The sequence below is a fragment of the Pestalotiopsis fici genome, assembly GCF_000516985.1.
Source record: "Pestalotiopsis fici W106-1 unplaced genomic scaffold PFICI_Scf_9, whole genome shotgun sequence".
NCBI classification, from domain to species: Eukaryota; Fungi; Ascomycota; class Sordariomycetes; order Amphisphaeriales; family Sporocadaceae; genus Pestalotiopsis; species Pestalotiopsis fici.
In genome coordinates, this window is record NW_006917099.1 from 1,114,631 (window position 1) to 1,137,713 (window position 23,083).

The following is a 23,083-nucleotide window of genomic DNA, read 5'->3' on the forward strand; positions in this document are numbered from 1 at the left end:
TAAAATTCGCCTTGATAAGAATAAATAAGATTACTTATTGATGAACTCGTCAGCTTTTCTACAAGGCCCAAGCATGTAAATATTGTTCGAAACCTACAAAGCTACTCGTTTTATTATTGTACCGCATCGCAAGAACTTTTCAATGGCTTCGGTCTTTGTGATTATTCTATATCGACACACCCAGAGCAGACAATTGCAGGGCTTGCAAGCAGGGCTTAATTGGGCAGAAGCAGCGCACATGGAACTCTAATTTATCTATATGTGCTAGGTTAGTTGTTGCACTATTCCTATCCGCAAGCATGTTGCTACAAAAGCAGAACGTATAGTGCTCTGCTCAGAGAAAAATGAGAAAGGATATCCATATTTTCACGTATCGGACGTATGGTAAACGGATAAGCAAAAGCATTGTTGTATCACAGCTGGTCAAGAAGATCCAATTGACCGTGTGAACGTCCTAGTCCAGTCGGAACATGATTCCATGGGAAGTAAGCTTTCTGATGGGTCATTCTTGAGTAAGCGTGGCACTTGGACTGCATTGTGTCGTTAATATTTGTGAGTGAACATGATTTATTTACAGTAGGATCTGTGACTCGATTTTTGGGTACACTGTCTAGTATCAAATCGTCCAAGGCTAAACATGAATAGATATTTTTTCTCTCAAGCAAGTAGAAAACCTCATGTCTCGCCACTTGCCTCAATCTGTCTGCCACACGAGACCATACTAGTCTCTACTCAGGGTAAAGAGGCAACCCAGTCCTGACCTCTATGAAGAGAAAAACTTAAAGCTCATCAGTTTCACACTTTTTCACAGCAAAACTTGTGCTGCCTGCGTATTATCATGCTAGCCCATGTGCGAGCCATGTAGCCCGCCCGGTAAGCCGGATCATCCGCAGAACGCCCCGGGGGATAGTCTGTAAGTCTAGGTCAGTACCAAGTGGGCAAGATTACCTTAATGTAGCTCGCGCCATGCATCGTTGGAGGACAAAAGCACACGCAACCACCCGAAGCTGTCAATATGTGTATATGCGTGCGTGTGTCGCACGTCAGATCCGCAAGCCACTAGATCAAAATTTACATACTGTAAATAGTTTCTTGTGGGTACTAGTAAGCATATATTGGATCTAATAAAAATGGCTCGACTTTTGCTCGTATGTGATCCATCTCAAAGGAAGCAGCTTGACTCGAGTCACACTAGGCAACATGACGCATAACAAAATATATTGTAGCGGAATAGAATTGAGGGGATAATTCGCCTCTCTTCAAGAATTTCACAAACAATATGACTCGTTTACTACTGTGGACATGTGTGAAGATGCAGTCAAGAGGTAGGCGCATGGATACGTCTAAAGCGGGTGCAATGCATCAGTCAATGTACGAAGGCAGCATCACCTAGCCCACCGGCTGACCAAACTCTAAAATTTTGAAAAACAAACAATAATGGCAGCATTGCTGAATATACGCGGCAAGATAATCACGGTATGTGCAGATTACTGATACGGGCTGCAGAGACATACACATGCGTCGCGTCACTCAAACAAGTCTTCTTCCAAGTGGGTTGACAATCACTTGGCATCTCGATTGGTTCTGCCAGAGCAAGACATGATTGCTTAATGTCTTGGATTGCCCATCTATCTATAAATAAAGATCTTATTTCCGTTTTTCAAGTAGTGCTATAGAAAACTTTCGCTGAAACACACAGGGTATCAGTATATATTATTTTTGAAGCAAGCTCCATCCGCATGGAATTGCGTCTTTCATGTCTGGTGAACAGTCTAAAACCCCCTCTTTCCCATCATCTTGCGACGTGCTTTTGTGTGATGCTCATGTTCCTTTCGTCTTTTGCGAACCGTCCAGACTTTTCGACGCTGGAAGAGTGACTTGAACCATTCCACCATGGCCTCCCTCATTAGAATGAGAATGAGACCAACCGTAACGGGGATGGCGATATACCAACTGTGACAATGTAAGCCTACAAACGCAAAAACACAAATTTGGAGAAAAAGGCTACTTACAATAGGTTGACGCTACCTTCAATCTGAGGAAAGTCGGTAAAATTCTGTCCAAAGAACCCGGACAAAAAGGTCAGTGGCAAGAAGATAATGGTCGCCACGGTCAGCTGTTTCATGCTTTCATTCTGGTACGCCGATATGGTGTTGAAGATGAGATCAATCATTCCATCGGCCGACTTTCTAATCGTATTCAGGTTCTCGCCAATCAAGACACAGTGATCGTACACATCGCCCAGATAAGTATGAGTCATGGGCGTTATAATGACACCTTCGACCGGATTCTGAAGCTCCTTGGTTGCGTCTGTTTGTGAAAGTGTAGTCTTGTGATCGCGCATGGCTGATATTATCGATGCAATTGGATTGATGAGGCCAGCCATCTTGTTGATTTCTGACTGTATAATGTAGAGACTACGGGTCTGCTTGATGCTCGGTCGTAACAGGACGTCCAATTCAAGATCGGCAATGACATCGGCGTAGCAGTTAGCTACGGGGATGGCCATGTCAATGATGGCATCAATGATTGCCTGTCCCACCATTGACGCATCGCAAGACTGTCGCAAAATAGTCTCTGGACTGCCCAACCTCGCCAAGATTGGTTTTTCCACATCATCAGCGGACTGCTCAAAGAATGCAATGACAGTATTATCGGATGTAATGAACATGGCGACCTGTTCTGCAGTAACAGCCAAATCCTTGGATGCTAGTGCGCTGTGTCGTTCCATAAAGTCGTTACGAGCCTCGTTGGACGAAGCACGATACCTTTGAAGCGTGCAAAGCGTACTAGGATTGAAAACGTCTGATAGACCAGTCGCCTGGTGTTCCAAGGGGCCGTTTATGGGCGGCATGGAATTCCCCCTCTCGAGGGTACTGTCCGCGGAATTGTATTTTCCCTTTTGGCTAGATGACCACCATCGTTTGAACTTTTTCTGAATGCCGCTGTCGGAACTGTGGCTCTTGACGCTTGAAACTTCAAATGCATCGTCGTCTGATTCATCGCTGCTGTCATCGTCCAGCATTCGAACCAGCTTCTGGCAGGTAAATACCAGGAAAGCATGATGTTGGTACCTGTAGATCAGATCAGCTATTGCCACGAGGCACACTTGCCATGACAAGAATCCGCGCTCACCAGTCGACCTTGGTCCGATTTCTCGTGTTCATGATATCCTCAATGGCCAGCCTATGCAGACTCTTGTAGTTGCCAAGGGCTTGTATGACATCCCAGCTCAGCCCATTGACATTGATCCAACGACACTTGACCCAGTCAGGCTGGGGTTCCTCCAGGAAGCTAATCATCTCTTCATTGTCCAGCTCGTGGATCGCCAGATCGTCCTGGCTAAAGTCGACAATGGTAATCTGGCACGCGGCGTGGAGACCCATGACAGCCTGGCCAGCATTGGGTTTGGTCGTGTCAACGCCTGGCTCGGCGCCGGCATGCCATCCCGGCTCCGTCAGATCGTTGAGGTCCACCTCCTTGATGGTCTTGAAGGTGCTCGCGCGCGCGGCATTGCGCCTACGGATGCTCACCCGCGAGAGCTCCGTGTCCGAGCGCGTCGGGCCTCGAAAGCCCGGGCTGGTCACGGTAATGGGCGACAGGTGCGTGTCATCCTGCGGAGGGATGACTTGCGTATCGATGTTGGGAGCATAGCGGACGCGCTGGTGGTGTTCTCGTTCTCGCGAGGTCCGGGGCAGGGTCGCGGCGCCGGGAGAGGGCACGCCATCGAGACCAGGTGAGGATACCGACACTGTCACCTCCGGCGCATGCAGTGATGCGTCTGGTGGAGGCGTGCTGTCCTCCGAGTTTCGGGGCATATCGCCGCTGCCATACAATTTGTCTCTGTCGGCGGCCCGGGGGGAATCGTCAAAAAGCTGCTGGAAGCTAGGGGGGAAAGACTGCCAAGACGCCCTGGTAGCTTTAAATAAAGCTTATTTCGCCAGCCAGCGTCAATGACGTTGCCCCAGATCTTTAGTCCAGTCGAGACAATTCTAGCGTCGCACGCTCTGGATTGCAACCAAACAAACCCACGAGAACTGTTAGAATACAATAGAAGAAAATCGTGATCACTCGAGGAAAAGGGTCGGCTGTCGCCATAATAAGGAGCGTCTCAAAGATTTGGACAAGGTTCACGAGATCAGGGGCTTGTTCACTACAAGCGGGGCGAAACCGTTAGCAAGTTCCAGCCGTTTGATTAGCGCTGACTCGCTCGTATACGTAGAATCCAGTGTTGATAGTATATTTAGCACCTTGTGTTATCCATAGTCTTCACATGAACTTTATAGCTCTTGACTCAATTGACCTAGGAGGATTCTTGCTCAAACAGCGGTGTGGATATGTTTTTTCTTCTCGTGAATAATCATTCTGAAATATCTTGTAACCATATTCCAAAAGGTAAATAGTATAAAATTGGTCTGGCTTTTGAAATATGTATTCAATAGTCTATCTTTGTCGCCATTAAATGCTTATAGATAAACAAGCTTTTGGTCGCCATTCTCGTCATTGAGTTCATGGTATCTTCATCCCAAAACATAAAAAATGAATATCATACAGGCATCAGACTTCATGCCCGTTTCTGCCCCTCTACTGTCCATCAGGGCCTTCCTCGGCCTCAAATCCCTCCTGCACCTCTGCCGCCACATCTTCCTCGTCTTCCTCGGCAGCGCCTACTCCGTCGACATAGGTCCTTTCTTCCTCAATGACAGGCTCCAAGACTTCAGCGACCTGCGCGTCTGGCAGGTCACGTTCCTCTCTTAATTGTTTGATCTTTGCATTCGTCATTTCAAATACATACTGCCCGAGGTGTTCCACGCCTTCCATGACAGCCTCGCCAGGAACGGATTCGTCCTCTTCATTGGCCTGCAGTCGCTCCGAGGGCCACAATTCGCCAGTGACAAGTGTGAGCTTATCTGGACGCTTGAGAAGCAGCTCGAATGCGGGTTTCAATTCATAACATGCCTCAAAGACATCTCGGCGGCCTAAAATATAGAGGCCAAGTCTTGCACGAGACAAGGCCACGGTAAGTCGACGGATGTCTCGAAGGTATCCTACTCGAGATGTGCGTGTCAAGGAAAGAATTATATCTAAAAGATCGAGTTAGCGATGGCCAAAGACGATTGGATAAATTAATCAAAACTTACAGTCATTCTGTTCGCCTTGGTACTTGTCGACCGTCGTGACGATCTTGGGCAAACCGAAAATCGGATTCTTTGCACACCGATGGGCTAGCACATCCTTGACGAGAGCACGTTGTCCCGCATATGTTGTAAGAATACTGATCTGCTCGGCTGGGTATCCGAGAAGACGCATGTATTGAAAGAGAGCCACAGCATACTCTGCTTCTCCGAGATTCTGGATAAAGTGTGGAGTCGGCTCCATTTCACCACGACCCTTGTACTCTGGCACGTTGATAAACTGGTAGTCGAACTTGAAACCAGCATTTGCCGTTTGAAACTCCTTGAGGCTCTCAACATGTGGTAGACTGCCAAGGTTGGGATAACGCCACTGGTACAGTGCGGCAATCGAGGGACGAGCGCGGCCTTGCTGGTCCAGAGTGATTGCGGGAATCCCCAGGCGGATCAGACGTGAGAAGAGGGACTGTTCCAGATTGGCAAAGTGACGGAATGCAAAGTTTTGGATGACGGGCGAGTTCTGGTAGTGGTCACCACAAAGAACAACTCTCTGTAGGGCTGTTGTTCCGTCCTTGGGCTTCTGCATGGCCAGGGGAATGAAGTTTTCAATCTCGGTAATCTGAGCAGCTTCTTCCATCACAACATTGTCATAATGAAACCCGAGGTTTGCTATCTCCCCTCTCCGCATGGCAGCGTGAGTAGATGTCATGGCAATGATCCGAGCCTCGTTTGTGAGAAGATAGTTGGCCTTGTCTTTCTCCTTTTTCAATATCTCAAATGGCTGTACGTCCTTGAGTTCCGAGAAGATCTTGGAAATATGGTGCCGACATCCACTGATGATATCCAGGACGGTTGCGCGATCCGCTTCAGCAGGGAACAGAGGCTGCGGGGTGTTTGAAAAGTACTGGTGGAATGGGAATGCCTGAACCACGTCGGCAGCAGATACGTCTTCTGATGCTGTCGCCTCGGCGAATTTGGCCCATGCTGGTTGGACATAAACAGAATCGAAATATCCGGCTGTCTCTGCAGAATTGCCATGGGCGCCTGGTGCACCTATGCTCGCAGCAAGCCTATTGACCTCTTGCAGATATCTATTGCGGTTCTCCATGAAAGACTCTACACGACCCTGCTTGCTGAAGTTTGCCTCCAGACCAAGTTCTTCCTCTCCGTGACCTAGACGCAAGAGGTGTCGTTCATCAATGTCGAGTGCAGCTATCTTGGCGAAAAGCTGATTCAAGGCTTGGTTCGAATGAGCGATAAGTAGAGTGCGCTGCTCTGGGAAATTGTGGTAGATATTACTGATAATCTGCGTGGCAACGTCGGTTTTGCCCGTTCCAGGAGGGCCGACGATAACAGTAAGACCTGGTTGTGTTCCCGAAATGATGGCGTCGACTTGAGCAGCCGTGAAACGAACACTGTTCCATTTCGGTATATCCATAGGATATGGACCCGTATTCGGAGGCTTATAGGTTGATACGTGATAGGTTTCGATCTCGTCCAGGAGAGCAGGCTCGACATCTCTCCTCCTTTTCTTTGAAGGCTTGGACTTTGGTTCCTCGGCGGCTTTATCGACAGATTCCAGCACATAAGGAGGTGGGAAACTGCCCGACACATTGAACCCAGGCTCCACGGCTTTGCCTGGCATACTCTCTACGAGGTGTTGCCAGTCAAGGAATGTGTCTCTAAAGTCGATTTTCTTGACTCGATTGGGGAGACTCTTGTACGTTGCGGCAGCTGGGTCGCCATAGCCGAGGAACACCTCGTGAAGCCATGGGGCGAGCGGCACCTCGGAGCGTACTAGACTGCGGATCGACTCCAAGACCGGCTTGAAATTGTTCTCCCGGCCGCTTCTCCTAACGATCAAGTTCATCTTTTCATACACGTCCGGCTTGCCCAGCGTCACTAGATCCATGTCTTTCTGGTACGCTTCCGCATCGAGCTTGAGCTGTATTCTTCGAGTGGGAGCGCGACTTCCGCCGTTGCTGTGGGTCGTCGGGTCTCTGATGGATCTTCCCTTGTCATCCATGATTGACACAACCTCGGCCGAACGAACATTCATCAGACCGAGTTTTTCAGCTTCAGACAGAGGTGTAATCTCGCCATTGGTCACTGCCTGCTGCAAAGAAGCATCTACAGACACGAGGAAAACAACATCATCCGGCCGTAGTGAATCCCATTCTCGACGAATTTGGTCCGACAGACGACGAACATCGAGGGTAACTTCAGCGCGAACTGCTGACGGTTTCTTGTCACCGACAAGTGGCGGGACGACTTCCAAGATGGAAGGTCGCGAGGTAGGCAATGCCATCTTGGAAAATCCAGTGAATCTGGTCTCGCCCGACCTTCCAATCTCGGGCTTGAGCCGTCTCAGTGCGGCATCAATATCATTACGAATGCCATAGAATGCCTCTGCACGGTACAGTACCAATGATCGGAAAAGGAAATCTCCAACAGAGAGGTACTGCAAATTTAGCTTGGGTAACGGCAATGGCCTCGACCCATCATAATCCTCCGTACTCAGCAAGAGGGGATCAAGCAAGTCTCTCTCTGTCGGTAAAATATTGGGCAGGCTGTCTTGAAAGGTCTTGGGCCTCTCAAATGTAGCAACAATGGCCTCGAGCAGAAATGCCCCATCCAAGACGATCTTGGATGAAATCGGATATTCTGTTCTGAGGTCTAGGTGCACAGCTAGACTTGTGGTTTCCTCATCGCTCAACACCTGCAGAAGAGCCTTGAGATCGTCGTACTTGTCGATGGAAGCATAGTTGGAAAGTGCCAGCACAGTCAACTTGTCTTTGAAGTGACGGAAAGCCACATGTTGCAATTTCTTGAGTGCATCACAGTGGCGCTCGTAGGCTTCTGAGCGGCTGTGCTGAATGCCAGTTTGATCGTCAATACTGAAGTCGTTGTAGTGACGCAGCAAAACCCACTGCCTGCGCAAGGCGTCATTTTCCTCGGCGCGAAATACTGGTGACAACTTGATTGCCGTCAAGAGATGCAAGTCTTGCAGGAGGGTATTGACATATCTTCGCGTGGGCAAAGAGCTTTGCAAATCGGTGAGAAACTCAATGTACCGCGCAATGTAGGTCACTTCATCTGCTTTGACCTTGTCGTCGTACAGCATGTTGAGGAAATGCAGGGTCAGGGTATAGAGCCATTGCCTCTCAAATCGAAGGCGCGCCTTGGTCTCATCGTCGGCGGCCTCGTATCTCCTTGCTGCAGCTTTCCACGCCTTCTTCAGAGGCGCAATCTCGGCGAGTTTGGCTTCGCGTTTCGTCTCCGTTGAGAGATTGTGCCAAGTAGAGATGGATACCAGAGGCGCGCACTCCTTTCTGACTATGGCACAGTCGAGGCTCTGGAAGGCGTATATGACGAATGACAGCAGATGCGATCTGATATTGGTCGTTAGTGTGTTGTCGAGCGTCATGGCGAGGATGCGCCGAAACAGGATCGAAAAGTCGGCCGGGCGATCTTCGAAGATTTTCCAGGTTTCCAAGCGCTCTCTTGCCTTTGCATTGGTGACGAGGACGATCAGCAGGACGTGGAAGTTGGAGGCTTCTTCCGAGTAGCCTGGCCAAAGGTAGCTCTCCAAGATCTGAAGACCTTCAAGTACCAGCAATGACTTGTACTGGAAGCCATCCTTTTCCAGCGCATCCCAGATTTCGCGTTTCAAAACATCGTTTTTGACCTTGACCCTCGTGGATCGCTTGTTGGGCTTCAGCCAGTGCTGTTTGGCAAGCTGAGCAAACTCGGTCTCGCCTTCAATGTCGGCAGCAGTCGGTCGTGCAGTGTCCTGCTTCTTAGCTTGCGACTTGAAGTCGCCATTGCTCTTGAGTCGCTTGGCGGTCGGCATTGTCAATGATGCAGCATTGATCCGCAAGCGACAGGCTGGGAGAGTACAACAACAAGACCAGACGAGCTGGTTGTGTGTTGTAATGGGTCTTGTCCGTGTTTTGTTTCCTAAGCTCCCAGCTGCCTGCCTATCGCATCTACCTAGTGCAGCTCCGAAAGTTGCAGGGCGGGCTAATGATTTTTTTGGGCGAGACCTAAGGCAGAGAGAGACAGTCAGTGCTGCGGGATGATCTGTGGCGTAAAGAGATTAGGCGCGTCGACAGCTTTTAGACACCTAGTACTATGTTCGGCAGCAGCCTTTGATTAGTTCGTCATGCTGACCCATGTCGCGTGCGGGCGAGCCTTTGGCGCGTTCCAATGTTATTTTCGGGGATAAAACAGCTTCCTGGGTCTTGACTCTGGACTTTTACAGGGGATGCTGACCCCGGACCGAGCACTACTGGCAGGCCGCCATCATCGCACTTGCCCACATTCAGCTAAGCGGTGAGTAACAGCAGAATCAAGTCGATCCATTGAGCTTCAATGCTTCCAAGGTTCCGCGGTGCCATTGGATTGAACCAGAGAGCTTACATAGTACTTCGCGCGCAGCTGATCTGCTCAAAACATTTCTGGATAAAGGCGCTGTCGCAAAGCCACAAACTTGCAACGACTGGCCTTTTTTTTCTTTATTCGTCAACTGCATCATCACTGCATGTTCTGCCTCTAGGTTCTAGCATGACCCAACATTCTCTACACTCTTTCCACGGTTGGTGATCTGTTACGACACCCAGGCCTGCCTATTACCCGTCCTGCCCTTGCGCCCAGTTACCCAGAACCTCGACGCACAATGCCTGCCTCTGACGGCGATCTTTTCGATATCCCCGAGGTTGTCGCCTTTGGTGCGGCGCTGGAGGATGCACTTCAGCAAGCAAAAACCGCCAAGCCCTCTGCAACCATCGAACCGCCCTTGACAAAGAACGACTTCTCTGAATTCTTGTCGCAGCTACCAACCATATTCTCGTCCGAGCCATATGCTGAAAAGTCGCGTCAGCTCCTGGTTTTCGAAACTGTCGTGCGCCGGCGATTCGACGACCTCATCTCTACGACGTCGATAGACAGCCCCGAGTTCGTTGAAGTTTGGAACCTCATCGACCTAACGATAGTTCTTGCGGAAAGCGGCCAATGCGACTCTGGCCTGGCATTGACACTTGTTGAACTGCTTCTGGACAGCCAGACGCTGCAGGGATGTCGTACTGCCTTCGACTACCTCGAGTCGCGCCGCGAGCGCTTGATCAAGGATCACACCAGCATGCAAGGTTTGATCATTCTAAGAACTTGCAACGAGCTCTTGCGTCGTCTTTCGCGCGCCGAGGATATATCATTTAGTGGCCGCGTTTTTATATTCATGTTTCAGAGTTTTCCCATGGGTGATAAAGGCACCGTCAACCTCCGTGGCTCGTATCATACCGAGAACGTAACAACATGGGAGAAACTTCCTGCCGCACCTGCAGGCCAAACGCCCGAGGGCATGGACGTAGATACAAAGGAGGATGCGACAGCTAAGCTCCCGCCTGCTACGGGTGCAAAGGCGGTGAGTTTCGATGCCAAGGACAAGTCAAATTCTCGGCAGAAACCCCTCGAGCCCGATGCTCTATATCCCATATTTTGGTCTTTGCAGGAATTTTTCTGTTATCCTTTGAAGCTATTCGAATCCCAGAATATGTCCAAGTTCAGAGAGGGGCTGGAAGCAACGCTTCTCGCATTCGAGGCGGTGGTCCAGGGCCAGCGAAATCCACAGTCCTCCGATGACACTAAGGATGTCTCGAGGAAACGCAAAGCATTCGAGATCGGCTCATCAGATGGAGGCACTTTCAACCCGAAATACTTGACGAGCCGAGACCTTTTCGAGCTGGAGATGAGCGACTTATTCTTCCGACGGCACATACTCATACAGGCAGTCATCATACTAGACTTTTTGCGCTCATTATCAGCGTCGGCCAGAGCAAAGCACGCCAACATTCGTCAGCCCAATAAATCGGTCATGTACAGTGACAAATCCATTTCCGAAGAAGATGTAAGTCAACCAGGGTCTGGCTCCAGGTGTGGTCCCCGCTGACATGCACAGGACAAATGGGCGGAAGACATGAAGAACAGAATGCAAGACTACATCTTTTCTGGCCCAGATGGTGCATATGTTCACCGCATACTCGTGGCAGTGACACAACGAGAAAAGGGCTGGACACGGTGGAAGATGGAGACTTGCCCACCAATGGAGAAACCAGCCGTGACCCCCAGCGAGTTCAACGAAGCAAGAGAATCAGTCAAGCGACTGGCTACAAGCAAACGCCTACGGCCCCACCCAATGGGCTCGCTTAATCTGGATTTCCTCAAAGTGGAAGATGAAGAGAGCGCTCTTGACAAATTCAAGGACCCGGCAAGGTGGAAGTTGCCCGAGCTGGAAACTTTCAAGGACATGATTGCAAATGATAATCTGGAGCTTGAATTCGCAAAAACGGAAAAGGAAAAGGGACAAATCATCGAGTCCAAGGCCAGTAAAACATGGAGAGCCCTGAGGATAGCAAGCCGGACAAGAATGTCTGCTCTCGACAGGATTGATGACTGGCAGGACATCAGTGCCGTCTTCGAAGACCCGAAGCAAGCAAACAAGTCAGCCGACGAGGACGAGGAAACGGGAGATGCCGGCAGATCGCCCGACGATAAGCAATTGATTGTTATCGCAGGCCCTTCGGGCGTTGGAAAGTCAGCATTGATTGCAAGACTACAGGAAAAGCAACCACGAGTCTTTAAGAAGGTTGCAAGACATACGACTCGGACAGCTAAGGAAGGAGAAGTGGATGGCCAAGATTTCAACTTTGTTGATGCCGCTACTTTCAATCGGATGTCTGACAACGATCAGTTTGCAGAAGTCACAAACAAGGAAGGATTCGACATTGCTACCAGCAACAAAGCTCTGGATTCCATCAAGGAGTCGGGCAAAGTGCCACTGCTGGAACTGGATCATGCAGTAAGTCCAATTATCATTATTAAAATCCAACCACAACGACAGCTAACAATTTTTCAGTCTGTCCAAAGTTGTAAAGACTGGGGGCTGTCGGCACGATTCATCTTTGTTTCTCCATCAAGTAATGATCAACTGGAAGCACAGCTCAAAAGCTCTGGCACCTACTCCGAGGACGCCATTGCTGGCATCGTTGAATCTGCGCAGGCAGAGATTGAGCAGGCCAAATCTGAGACATCCCATTATGACACGACAATCACTAATGACAACCTCGAGGACGCTTACGAAGCCTTTGAGAAATTTATTTATGGCAACTTCACGCAGGAAACAAACGGCGTTCATGATGAGGGCGCCACTAAGGACGGCGATGTTACCATGGCCGAGGAAGACTCAAGTGCTGCCGTATCTGTGCCTAACGGGGACACAAGTGAGGCAGTACAAACAGAAGAACTCACGAATGGAAGCTAGCGGCAGTCGTCTGACTCTACCATGACGCGCAGTGAGAAGAGGAAGAAGAGGAAGGAGGAGAGGAAGGAGAAGATGAAGGAGAAGAGCAAGGAGAAGAGGAAGAGGAAGAAGGAGAACAAGAAGAAGAAGAGGAATACTACGTACCATTGAAAGAAGTTGAAAAGGAATAAACAACTTTAGAGGAAACAGGGGAATACTCCAGGCATTGTCTGAAGAGCTCCCCTCAACCCAAGATCATGACGAGGGTCTAGAAAGCCATTCAAAGCCTCTAGAACTTTAGTCTTAAGGATAATACGATACCCCAATTTTCACATAGCAGACGTACTTGAAATTTTGATGCTGCCCCTCCTGTGAACAATCCGTCCAAACATTGCATGGCCACAACCAATTAACTTGGACTCGTCAAGTTGGAGGGGGCCAGAAATCCAGGCTCAGGGGCGGCGACACGTGCAAGCGACGGCCCTTGCCGCTGCACAGCCTTCGAGGGGGGTTGAAGAATTCTGGTAGGAGTATTCTTTTGGTCCAAAGTAAGCCACAGGCCAGCAATCTTGAGGGCATGTCTGCATGGTCTTTGGCAACAGAAGCAGCATTTCAAGCTCTTCTCCACACAGGTTGGATAGACTTGTCATATAGTTATCGAATATCTACATGTTCCTCTGCCCTGTTTACGAGGTTGATCTTTGTGGGCAGTGAAGGAAAAGGAAAAAAAAAAAAAACAATCGCCAAGCCCATTCGACTATTTGTGGGCTTTGGCCAAACTCGAGCGAAATTCTACATGATCCTCATGTGTATGCGATCGCGCACCTGGCGGGCCTGTAAGCAGAATTGCAGATGGCAAAGCAGAAAATAGAACGATCATGTACGATCGGTGTCCGTCCGTATCGCCGTCGGTAAAAGAGCATGTGCCAGCTCACTGCATCTAGGCTACTACCCAAGGAAACCGCAGCTCGTTCATCGGGGGTTGACTTGGCTTTCTGCTTGTCCCTTGTCCCTCGCCAAAATAGGACAGTGGCCCAAGGAATTTCATATGTAAGATCGTGTGGCAGTCATCGTTCATCATACGATGGTATCATGTGCCACCGCTCTCATGAGTATACAGTACCATGTAGGAGATTGGAGTTTTGCGTTGAGTCAGTCATGAATTATGAGAAACTTTTGACAGACCGAATTGGATTTAATCCACTCTGACAAGGCATAAGATGATGCATTGCCTAGAAAAAGAGGCGAGGAGTTGTAATCTGTAGGCCGATTCTCTATTGTTGCCTGTCCGTGCCTTTGGATGAGCCCGAAAAGCTACATTATTAGTATCGTACTAGTAGCTAATAATGTGACAGTTAACCCAAGAGCGATCGACATTGGAGAGCCCACCCGGTGGTGCAGGCTTGCGTCACTGGTGTCCCAGCTGCTGACTTCAGTATGACTCAACAGTCAAACGTTGTATACAAGATGCAGTATGGCGGCAGTCCATCCGGTGGGTCGGTAGGGCAAGAAAAAAAAAGGAAGAAGGAAAACGAATGGGGAATAGTATGCAGAAATCGAGTGGCGATTGCTTGGGGAGAGGGCAAAAAGGAGGGTGGGCGTTTGCAGCTCTATTTACCAATCGTCTCAGACCTTAAAAGGAGGGAGAACAGAAAAAATCTTAGCTGGGATACTCGATTGGGTGTGTAGCAGTTAGGTGGTGCGTTGCGACTAATGTAAGGCGACTCGTTTCAATGCTTGCAAGTTTCGCTGGAAACGCTGGAAAAGTAGAAAGAATGGCTCAGAAGAGATATTTTCCTTACCCGATCTCTGGTAATAGATGTTCTGGGTGACTATTGGAAAATGGATTTGCTGGCATAGCATTATGAGCTATACAAATGTTTGAACAGCCTGGGAACCGAATTCCTGAACGTCTGGGGGAATCATATGCTTGCTGTCTAGACTGGCAATGAAATATGATGGAGGGACAACCGTCGCTAGCCTGGCATCGTCTAAAGTTTACGGACTCTACTTCGTACTTACGAAATTCCCGAGCTGCCCAGAGCGTCGGGAGTTGCGCATCCCGCAAGGGAGATCAATCCTCAGCGTCGTTGCGTCCTTTGAGTACTGTGTAGATGTCGAACAAACGTTCGGCATTTTCAAAGACGTGCCTGCAGGTTTTGCATTATATGTCATCAGCTTGAAAGCAATTCCCTACCTTGTAGATAATCAAATTACGTTTTGTGACAGAAAGACACACAATTTTATATACTTTTCTGTCTAGTAAAGCATTATCGAAAAAGTAGACTGGAAAAAATCATGTAGCTCGGCACGGCAGGGGGCTCTTCCGGCCAGGCCTTTACATTAATTTGTGTGGTGATATTAGGACGCGAATGTATGTTGCACACGCGTTGATGGGACTCTAGCACGCTACACCACGGGCTACGTATATTGGTAGCTTATATGAGTTTCTTATTATATAGCTACTAGGTATCTACCGACGAAGGGGGTAGCTCCTAAATGACATGACCATTAGATTGCAACTAAACCACAAGTTGAAGGAATTCCAAGCAATATTATTTTCGTGGAAAGACGAAGAGTTCCCCGGGTCTTTGGGCGATTTCCCCAGGAACCCTGCGAGTAGACATACATGCCTACTTTAGACGTTACAATGTGCGAGACGGTTTTCTTCGGAGCGCTACGTCCGCAGCAGTGCATCCAGGAAATCTTTTCTCTACTCTTAAGTCGAGATTCAAGCAAGCGAGGCTAGGGTACCTGCCTACGGGCTATGTGCAGACTTTGTCCATTAATGTAGATGAGGAACGTATCTTGTCGCGTGGGAGACATGGGTGGTATCGCTGGGCATACCACAAGTTCGGGGTGGTGTTTCGAAACACGGTCTTTGGTCCGGTATGAGTACAGTGCGTACATATGATCGACAAAATCCGCGGCAGCCTTTTTCTGATTGCTTATATGATGGATGGCAACACCACATCCTCGAGCACTTCGACTCTTTAGCTAATTCATTCGTCTGTCAAATGAACAATGAAGGATGGCGGACATGGCTTTTCCCACGTCTACATGCGATTGATCGGATTTCGGATGCAAATACTAACATGGCAAAAATGCCATCTTTCAAATAAGCATAATCCCCAAACATAAACTCAACATGAACCCCTAAAATCTTGTGCCCCCAAGAGATTTCTCACCGAAAAGCAAGGGACTCAATCAAAATAGACATGACCAGCCCACGGAGGTATGCTAACAAGTTGCCAGAGGTGTTGAAGAAGCGATTCGGTGTGTATTTGACAAATCCGAAGCAGTTTTTTTTTTTTTTTTTTTTTTTTGGAACCTACTCAACCTACACCTGAAAACCTACCTAACGTGCAAGCGTAATAAACGTACAGAGCACCTCGGAGGTAGGAGGTACTTTCAACGTTTCATTTTCATGCTCGGCGCATCGAATTGAGCCTGAGGTATTCCTACTTACCTAGTAGCTACCAAGTCCACCAGACACTCAGATTCCTTCGTCTGTATGTTTTCCAATTTATTTATTTTTCTGAAGGTGACTTTGGCTCCAACACGATTGGCAGACTTGAAAGTAGTTGGGTCCGGCCGGGAGGACGAATAGCTGCAAAAAGGTCGCGTCTTGGAGAAAAGCTAGGCAAGGTACGAGCTACAAAAGTAGGTAGATTATGGTCAGGCTGCGAGCATCGGCGCACGGTTGATGCTCAGGCTCATTCACAGCCGGCCCCAGAGCGAAGATCCGATGGACCTACCTAACGCAACATCCATGGATATGTGTATATGGACATGGAAATCCAAAGCATCGATATCTGATTGCCTACTTCCGTACCTGAATGCATGAAAGTGATCGCTACCAACATGGACAACCTAGCTGGTGGTACTGAACAAGGCAGGATACTCCTACTGGCCATACCTAGGTAGGAAGACAGAGTTTGTAGGCAGACTCTTTTTGGTACTTTGCATGTGCCAAAACCTCCAGGTAGGTAATGTGGCTTGCATCTGTGTGTTGAGTCTCTTGTCTGGCTATGACTGTTTTGCTGACCGCCAAGCTTTTTGACTCAACGGCCCGAGACTCATTGCGTCTTGTTTTGGGTGCAAAGGGTCATGGCCGACAAGGTTCTTCTTTGATGGAAATTAAACGAATGCATCAAGGTTGGCGCATTATTGAATCGAGTGGGAAAGAAAAAGAAGTGCGCTGTAGCGATGAATCTCGGGTGACAAGATTGAGGAGGAAAAAAGAGGCAAGAAGCCAAGATGTCGAATGTACTTTGCCATAAGTGTCTCGCGCTGGTAGTACATTAGATCTTCCGGCATCAGAATTTAGGTGCGCTCCGTGCCAATCTTCGCGACCGGGGGTGGACACACCAAGCCAGGCTCTTTTTTTTGTTTTTTTTTTTTTTTTAATGAGGAGTTTGGTGGAGTCGATGCCTTGGGGACGTGTGGAATAGCGCACGCGTTTGGGCAGTACGTAGGAGAACGGATTACAGCATCTAGCGATGACACGCCAGCGTTTGTGAGCCACTGAAGGAGAAGACGAGCGAGCGCTGACCCACCGGGGCTAAGATTGTGGGTGTTTTTTTCCCGTCCAACAAGTACCTACCTGCTACCTACCTTGCCCACTACTGGGCTCGCCTACCAGACTTGACCTGGGTCGACTGGTCAGTGGTAGCGGGAAGGCCTAAAGTGGAACCCACCCAGTTGGCCTGCCAGCTTTCCCAGCCCTTCCATCCACCTTTGGAGAGCGGTCCCCAAATTTTTTTGAAAAAAAGTTTCTCCTCCTTCACCACCCACGATCACTTTACGTGACTGACCAGAGGAACCCCATCCCTTTAGGTCTCTTTTTTTTCTTTTCTACTCGTTGTATTTTTCATCGAGGTAGAAGAATTACGTCTTCCTCTGTATTCATCTCAGAGAAGACTCTCCTCCCCACTCTTGTACTTCTATTCTCCTCTCCTCCCCGAGACGAGATCTTCCTGAAGTCGACCGGAACGAGACCCTCCCCCGTCTGCGCTTCTGTCTGGAATCATCACCACGTTGTTTGATTCCTCACAGACGACTCGCGACCACCCTCAATCGCAATCCACCTCTGCAGTGAAAGTTGGCATCTCATCACAGATCGCCAGCCGCCGATTTCTTTTCTGCGCATCAATTCACCGCTGCGACAGTAATTTGGTCTTTTGATACCCATCCGTCTGGTTCGTTGCCTTCTGTTTCCACTTGCAGGACTCATCGAACATCTTCGCACATCCACGACTCACCCTCGCGGATTGCTCTGTTTGTTTCGATTATCGCAACTCGGTGTGAATAATCTGCTCACCAACAAGAAGGAAAGGGAAGCCATTTGGCGCGGAAAACTCTAATTTAATCGCACGAGAAGGATTTCTATTCTCCCGATACTTGAGAGTTTCGGCATCCATTCACTTCTGAAGCACATTGTTCATCAACATTCGAATTTGATATTCGACTGTTCACCAGATCCAGCAACAATCAGTCTGCAGACTATAATAGTTTGGAGGATCCTAATTTTCTTACTCGGGCAAAGCAATCTTCGCATTTCCCGACCACAGAAGATTCCCTTCGATCAAATCACGAAAGCTCAACTGAAAAGGCACAAGTCTGCGCGTATCCTCAAGACGTCACATATGACTTCCACGTCCAACCAGCAAACACCCGCCAACGCGTCCACTGCCCCGAACGGTTCTTCTCCATCGTACGCATCGGCTGCTTCTACTCAAAAGAAGCAATCGACGCCCATCGTTGCTGGAGGTTCTTCCACGCCTACCATTGTTTCCGGTACCTCGCAACATGCGAAGTCGGGTTCTGCCTCGCAAGTAAACGGTCGTCCCATCATGCCCGCAGTTCCTACCGTTGCCCCTGCTGTGGCAGTCGGCACTAACGGAGATAACCATGCTCGAAAGCCCTCTGTCACCGTAGGTGGCAACAACAACAACTACTCTGCCAACGGAAACGCCGGTAAGATCCAATTCGGCTTCTCGGCCTCGCCTGCTGTTTCGCACAGCACCCCTCAAGGTGGCAGCGCTCCCATCGCTATCCCGAACTCCAACAACAACGCTCGGGTGCCTTCTCCGCAGAACTCGCCGTCACCCATCCCTCAGCCTTCAGCTAGCGGCGGCCGTCCCCCCTCCAGCGCTCAGTCTGGCAATGTCACATTCGGCAGCTTTGGAGGCAACGGTGAGGTAAGGATATATATCCCATCCCTCCATCCTACGCTTGATGTTAACATGATGTAACAGACCCACATGCGCCGTACCTCGGCCGCTTCGCAGAACCCCTCGCACATCCGCAACGAGTCTTCCCAGTCCATGGCCAACGATCCTAGCAACCAGGGCGTTCCTGCTCAGGGTGGACCCCCCGGCCGTGGAGGATATCACCCGGCAGGTCGCGGACGCGGTGGCTACAACCCCAACTACAACAGCCACAACCAGATGGGCTACCCGCCCAACGGATCTCCGGCCTACCGCCAAAGCCATCCCGCACAAGGTCGAGGCACCATGGCACCCGCCTTCCAACCCCGTGGAAACTTCAATCCTGGAACACCGCCCATGAACCGCGCCAGTCCGGCTTTGCCTGCTGCCATGCCCGTCCCTGGGACTGCACCTTACTACTACCAACCGCCCATGGGCGGACCCATGCAAAACGTAACGTCTCCCCCCACTCGCAACTTTGAGTATAAGAACAACAAACCGTACAAGCGGAAAAATCAACGCAGCCGTGATGGAGAGAAGTCTTTCAACCCTCGGCACCGCTCTCAGTCAAACGACTATGCCAGAGAAGGTGGTAAACCGCGACGCTTCAACAACAAGCGCGCAGACAATCACTTTCTCAAGGACATGGTGCAGGATGACGCTCGTTGGCATGGCCAGTTGCCAGCAGAACGAGGAGAGCGTGTTGATACTAACCGAAATTTGAACATGCCAATGTGGCACCGCCCTCCCATGGGCTCTCACTTCCCTCCTATGAGATCAACACATATGCCAAGTAATTTTGATCCCTCGCTAACAGGTCACAACAAACAGCAAGGTTACTACGGACCCCCGGGTACATTCGATCCGCGTGCTATGCCACAACAGTACATGTACAACATGCCACAGCCGCACTCTCCGGGCCCGAACTTTCAAACTCCCTACACTGGCCCTCCTCCGGCCTTTGTACCTCAGCCCATGTCCCGTACTCAATCGCAGGCCTCGGAGACTCGACCAACTTCTAGCACTGGTCAGACCCCCCAGCCGGTCAACCCTCAACTTAACAAACAGGCTCCACTTGTTGCTGCATCACCTCAATTTGTGAAGCCAGTGAGGAAAAGCGGCGCCATCACCATTCGCAATGCCAATGGTGAGGCTGTAGACTTCAACGCTCTCAAGGCACCAGCTTCTCCGGCACACAGCGCCCAGTCAAAGACACCACCAGTTATTGCGTCGACCCCCACGCCGCCTCCAAAGTCGACCACACCAAAGGTGAACGCTCCAGCTCACAACCGAACCGACAGTGCCGCCACAAAGACTTCGGCCGAGGTTCAAAACGAGTTCAAGGAGAAGATTGCTCGACAGATGGCTGATGAAAAGGCCAAGCAAGAGGAAGCCAAGGCCGCTGAAACCAAGGCCGCTGAGGAAGCCCGTGCTGCTGAGGAAAAGGCCAAGGAAGAGGAGAAGTTGAAGGAGGAGCAGAAGGCCGCCGAAGAGAAGAAGGCTGCTGAGGAAGCCGCAGCCAAGGCCGAGGCTGAAAAGAAGGCAGCGGAGGCTCCTGCTCCTGCGGCAGAGGACGAGGAAGATGAAATTGAGCGAATGATTCGCGAAATGGAAGAGGCTGACGCCAAGCGTGAAGCTGAGCAGGCTGCCATTACTGAGAAGAAGAAGGCTGCCGAAGACGCACGAAAGAAGGCCGAAGAGGAGGCCAAGAAGCTTGCCGGCACTGATGAAAAGCTGAAGGAGGCTGAAAGAGAGGCTGAGAGACTCGAAGAGGAGAAGGAACGCAAGCGTCTTGAGAACGAAGGCAAGTCGACTCCGTCCGTCGCTGATGCCCTGGCTGGCAAGCTGGGCAGCATGTCTCTCCTCGATAAGGAGTCCAAGAAGCCCGCAAGCCTCAACGTCGATGACAAGCCAGTCACGGCCGCCAAGGTCAGCCCAGGCGAGAAGCGTGGTACCAAGCCTGCTCCTCTGAACCTCAACACCAACGTTGGAGTTGAGCCACCCCAACCCTCTGCAGCCCTTCAATCGCTCAAGACTGCGAAGCGCCTGCAAAGCGTCCAAGCGCTTATGAACCTCAAATATCCCGAGGGCATCAGCTCTCCCAACCCGGCCTTGAATACGGCTGTCTCCAAGAAGGGCACCTCATTCAAGTATGATCCGAGCTTCTTGCTCCAATTCCAGACCGTCTTCACCGAGAAGCCCTCGCTCGAATTTGGTCAACAGGTTAAGAACCTGATTGGTGACGGCGATGGTGGTCGTTCTGCATCAAGCCGGACGCCCGCAACCGCCCGGGCTGGCTCCAGCCGCGGAGGCAACTTTCCCATCGGCCAATTCGGTGTTGGGGCCACCAAGCCGCTTCCTGCTGGCACAACTTCAGAACAACGTTTTGCCATGGCTCAAGGTCAAATGCCCCGTCCTGCTATGGGATCCATGAACAGCTTTGGCCGACCTGGTTCGTTCCCTGCTGGCAACATGATGTCGCGAACATCTAGCTCAAACATGGCTTCTGCTCCGAGAACCAACTCTCGCCGTGGTGCCAGCAAGCGCAACACCTTTGACGCCAAGGCGGAAGAGAAGGCCGCTAAGACCATGCCCTTGACTGCCGGTATGAAGATTGAGGCTATCAAGACCTCTGAGACGGGCTGGAAGCCTGCCAGTCTCTCACAGAAGAGTGTTGCTCCACCACAGCCTAGTGGTCTCATGGATCCGCCCATGGTCCAGCGCAAGGTTAAGGCTGCGCTCAACAAGATGACCCCGGAGAACTTTGACAAAATTGCACAGTCGATTCTTGACATTGCTGCCCAGTCCAAGGAGGAGTCGGACGGACGTACTCTGCGCCAAGTCATTCAGCTCACCTTTGAAAAGGCTACTGACGAGGCTCACTGGGCATCAATGTATGCCAAGTTTGCCAAGCGCATGCTCGAGACTATGAGTCCCGAGGTTCGTGATGATAACATCAAGGATAGGAACGGCAACGTTGTCAGTGGCGGTGCTTTGTTCCGCAAGTACCTGCTCAACCGATGTCAGGAGGAGTTCGAGCGAGGCTGGAAGACCCAACTACCCGAGCCTGGTGAGGGCGAGTCAAAGGAGGCTGCCATGATGTCCGACGAGTACTACGCTGCGGCTGCTGCCAAGCGTCGTGGTCTGGGTCTCGTGCAGTTCATTGGTGAGCTGTACAAGCTCTCCATGCTTACAGAGCGTATTATGCACGAATGTGTGCGCAAGCTCGTTGATTTCCAGGGTACTCCCGACGAGGCCGAGGTCGAATCTCTATCCAAGCTGTTGCGCACTATTGGTGGCAACCTGGACTCCACTGAGAAGGGCAAGATCATGATGGATGCTTACTTTACAAGAATCCAGCAGATGATTGACATGCCCGACATTCCCAGCCGTCTGAAGTTCATGCTCATGGATGTCGTTGACTTGAGGAGAGCCCAGTGGGTCTCCAAGGAGACCAACAAGGGTCCCAAGACTCTGGAAGAGGTTCGTGCCGAGGCCGAGGCCGCAGCTGCTCAGAAGGCGGCTGAGGCGGCCAAGACCAACCAGCGTGGTGGCAGCGGTCGTTTCCCCATGGGCCGTGGCGATGCCCGCCAGTACTCTGGTGGCTACCCTCAACAAGCCCCCAACACCGTCGGTATGGACGATCTGCGCCGCCTCAAGGGCTCCGTCGGTCGTACCGCGAGCCAGAACATCTCGCTGGGTCCCACCTCGATGTTCTCTTCCCGTAGCAACAGTGGTCGTCGCTTGGGCCCTGGTGGTTCCCTAAGCCGTGGCGCCGAAGACTCTGGTGCCTCGTCCCGAACTGGCACACCTCCCACTCAGAGCAGCACCAATGCATTCAGGTGAGTTGACGAACCCCCTACCTATTCACACAATGTGAAAAATGCTAACATGTATGTAGTCTTCTGGCCAACATGGAAGACAACAACCCAGCTTCTCCGCCGTCCACGGCTGCTTCTCCTGCCCTTGCCAAGGTCACACCCGAGGCAGCTGCTGCGGACAAGGAGTAATTGGTTGATCTTCTCTTTTTAAAACTAGACTGTATGTATTTGCTCCAGGCAAATCTGTGCATAGACGGGGTTTGTGCTGCATTTACAAAGGATCGACAGAATGTGTCTCAAAAAGTTCATACAGATTCATTGATCATATGATACCTCCCTTCCGATAGAATTATTCTCACGACATGTTCATTGGCGGCAAAGACGCTGCACGAACATCTTTCACTTCAACACAAAGTGTTTTGCCTTTTGATTTTTTTGTTAACCCTCGAGGACCCGGCTTCACATTGGCCAAAGAGGTTACGCGAGGAACCTTTTACTCGGTCTGATCTCAGATGGCCAGGACAGAAGATTTGATATCGAGAAGCTGGCATGGATGACCGAGGAAAAGACGGAGGGATGATGACGAAGGAAAAAAAATGAGGACGACAGGGCAAGAGTCGG

At 50.4% G+C, this 23,083-nt stretch overlaps 4 protein-coding genes across 4 annotated transcripts; 2 read left to right on the forward strand and 2 right to left on the reverse strand.

The window, feature by feature from the left end:
• Positions 1 to 1,772: 1,772 nt before the first annotated feature.
• Positions 1,773 to 3,818, reverse strand: PFICI_11762 (uncharacterized protein; the record flags this gene model as incomplete). The annotated part of the gene is made up of 3 exons (XM_007840343.1): positions 1,773 to 1,953; positions 2,013 to 3,074; positions 3,136 to 3,818. The coding sequence occupies 3 exons, from the start codon at positions 3,816 to 3,818 to the stop codon at positions 1,773 to 1,775; spliced, it is 1,926 nt and encodes a 641-aa protein (XP_007838534.1).
• Positions 3,819 to 4,584: 766 nt separating this feature from the next.
• Positions 4,585 to 8,985, reverse strand: PFICI_11763 (uncharacterized protein; the record flags this gene model as incomplete). Its single annotated transcript, XM_007840344.1, has 2 exons — positions 4,585 to 5,084; positions 5,142 to 8,985. 2 exons carry the CDS (start codon positions 8,983 to 8,985, stop codon positions 4,585 to 4,587), a joined length of 4,344 nt encoding a protein of 1,447 aa, XP_007838535.1.
• Positions 8,986 to 9,810: 825 nt separating this feature from the next.
• PFICI_11764 (uncharacterized protein) lies at positions 9,811 to 12,600 on the forward strand (the record flags this gene model as incomplete). The annotated part of the gene is made up of 4 exons (XM_007840345.1): positions 9,811 to 11,037; positions 11,089 to 11,988; positions 12,046 to 12,384; positions 12,451 to 12,600. 4 exons carry the CDS (start codon positions 9,811 to 9,813, stop codon positions 12,598 to 12,600), a joined length of 2,616 nt encoding a protein of 871 aa, XP_007838536.1.
• Positions 12,601 to 18,077: 5,477 nt separating this feature from the next.
• On the forward strand, positions 18,078 to 22,651 carry PFICI_11765 (uncharacterized protein; the record flags this gene model as incomplete). Its single annotated transcript, XM_007840346.1, has 3 exons — positions 18,078 to 18,632; positions 18,690 to 22,483; positions 22,543 to 22,651. 3 exons carry the CDS (start codon positions 18,078 to 18,080, stop codon positions 22,649 to 22,651), a joined length of 4,458 nt encoding a protein of 1,485 aa, XP_007838537.1.
• Between the last annotated feature and the right edge of the window lie 432 nt (positions 22,652 to 23,083).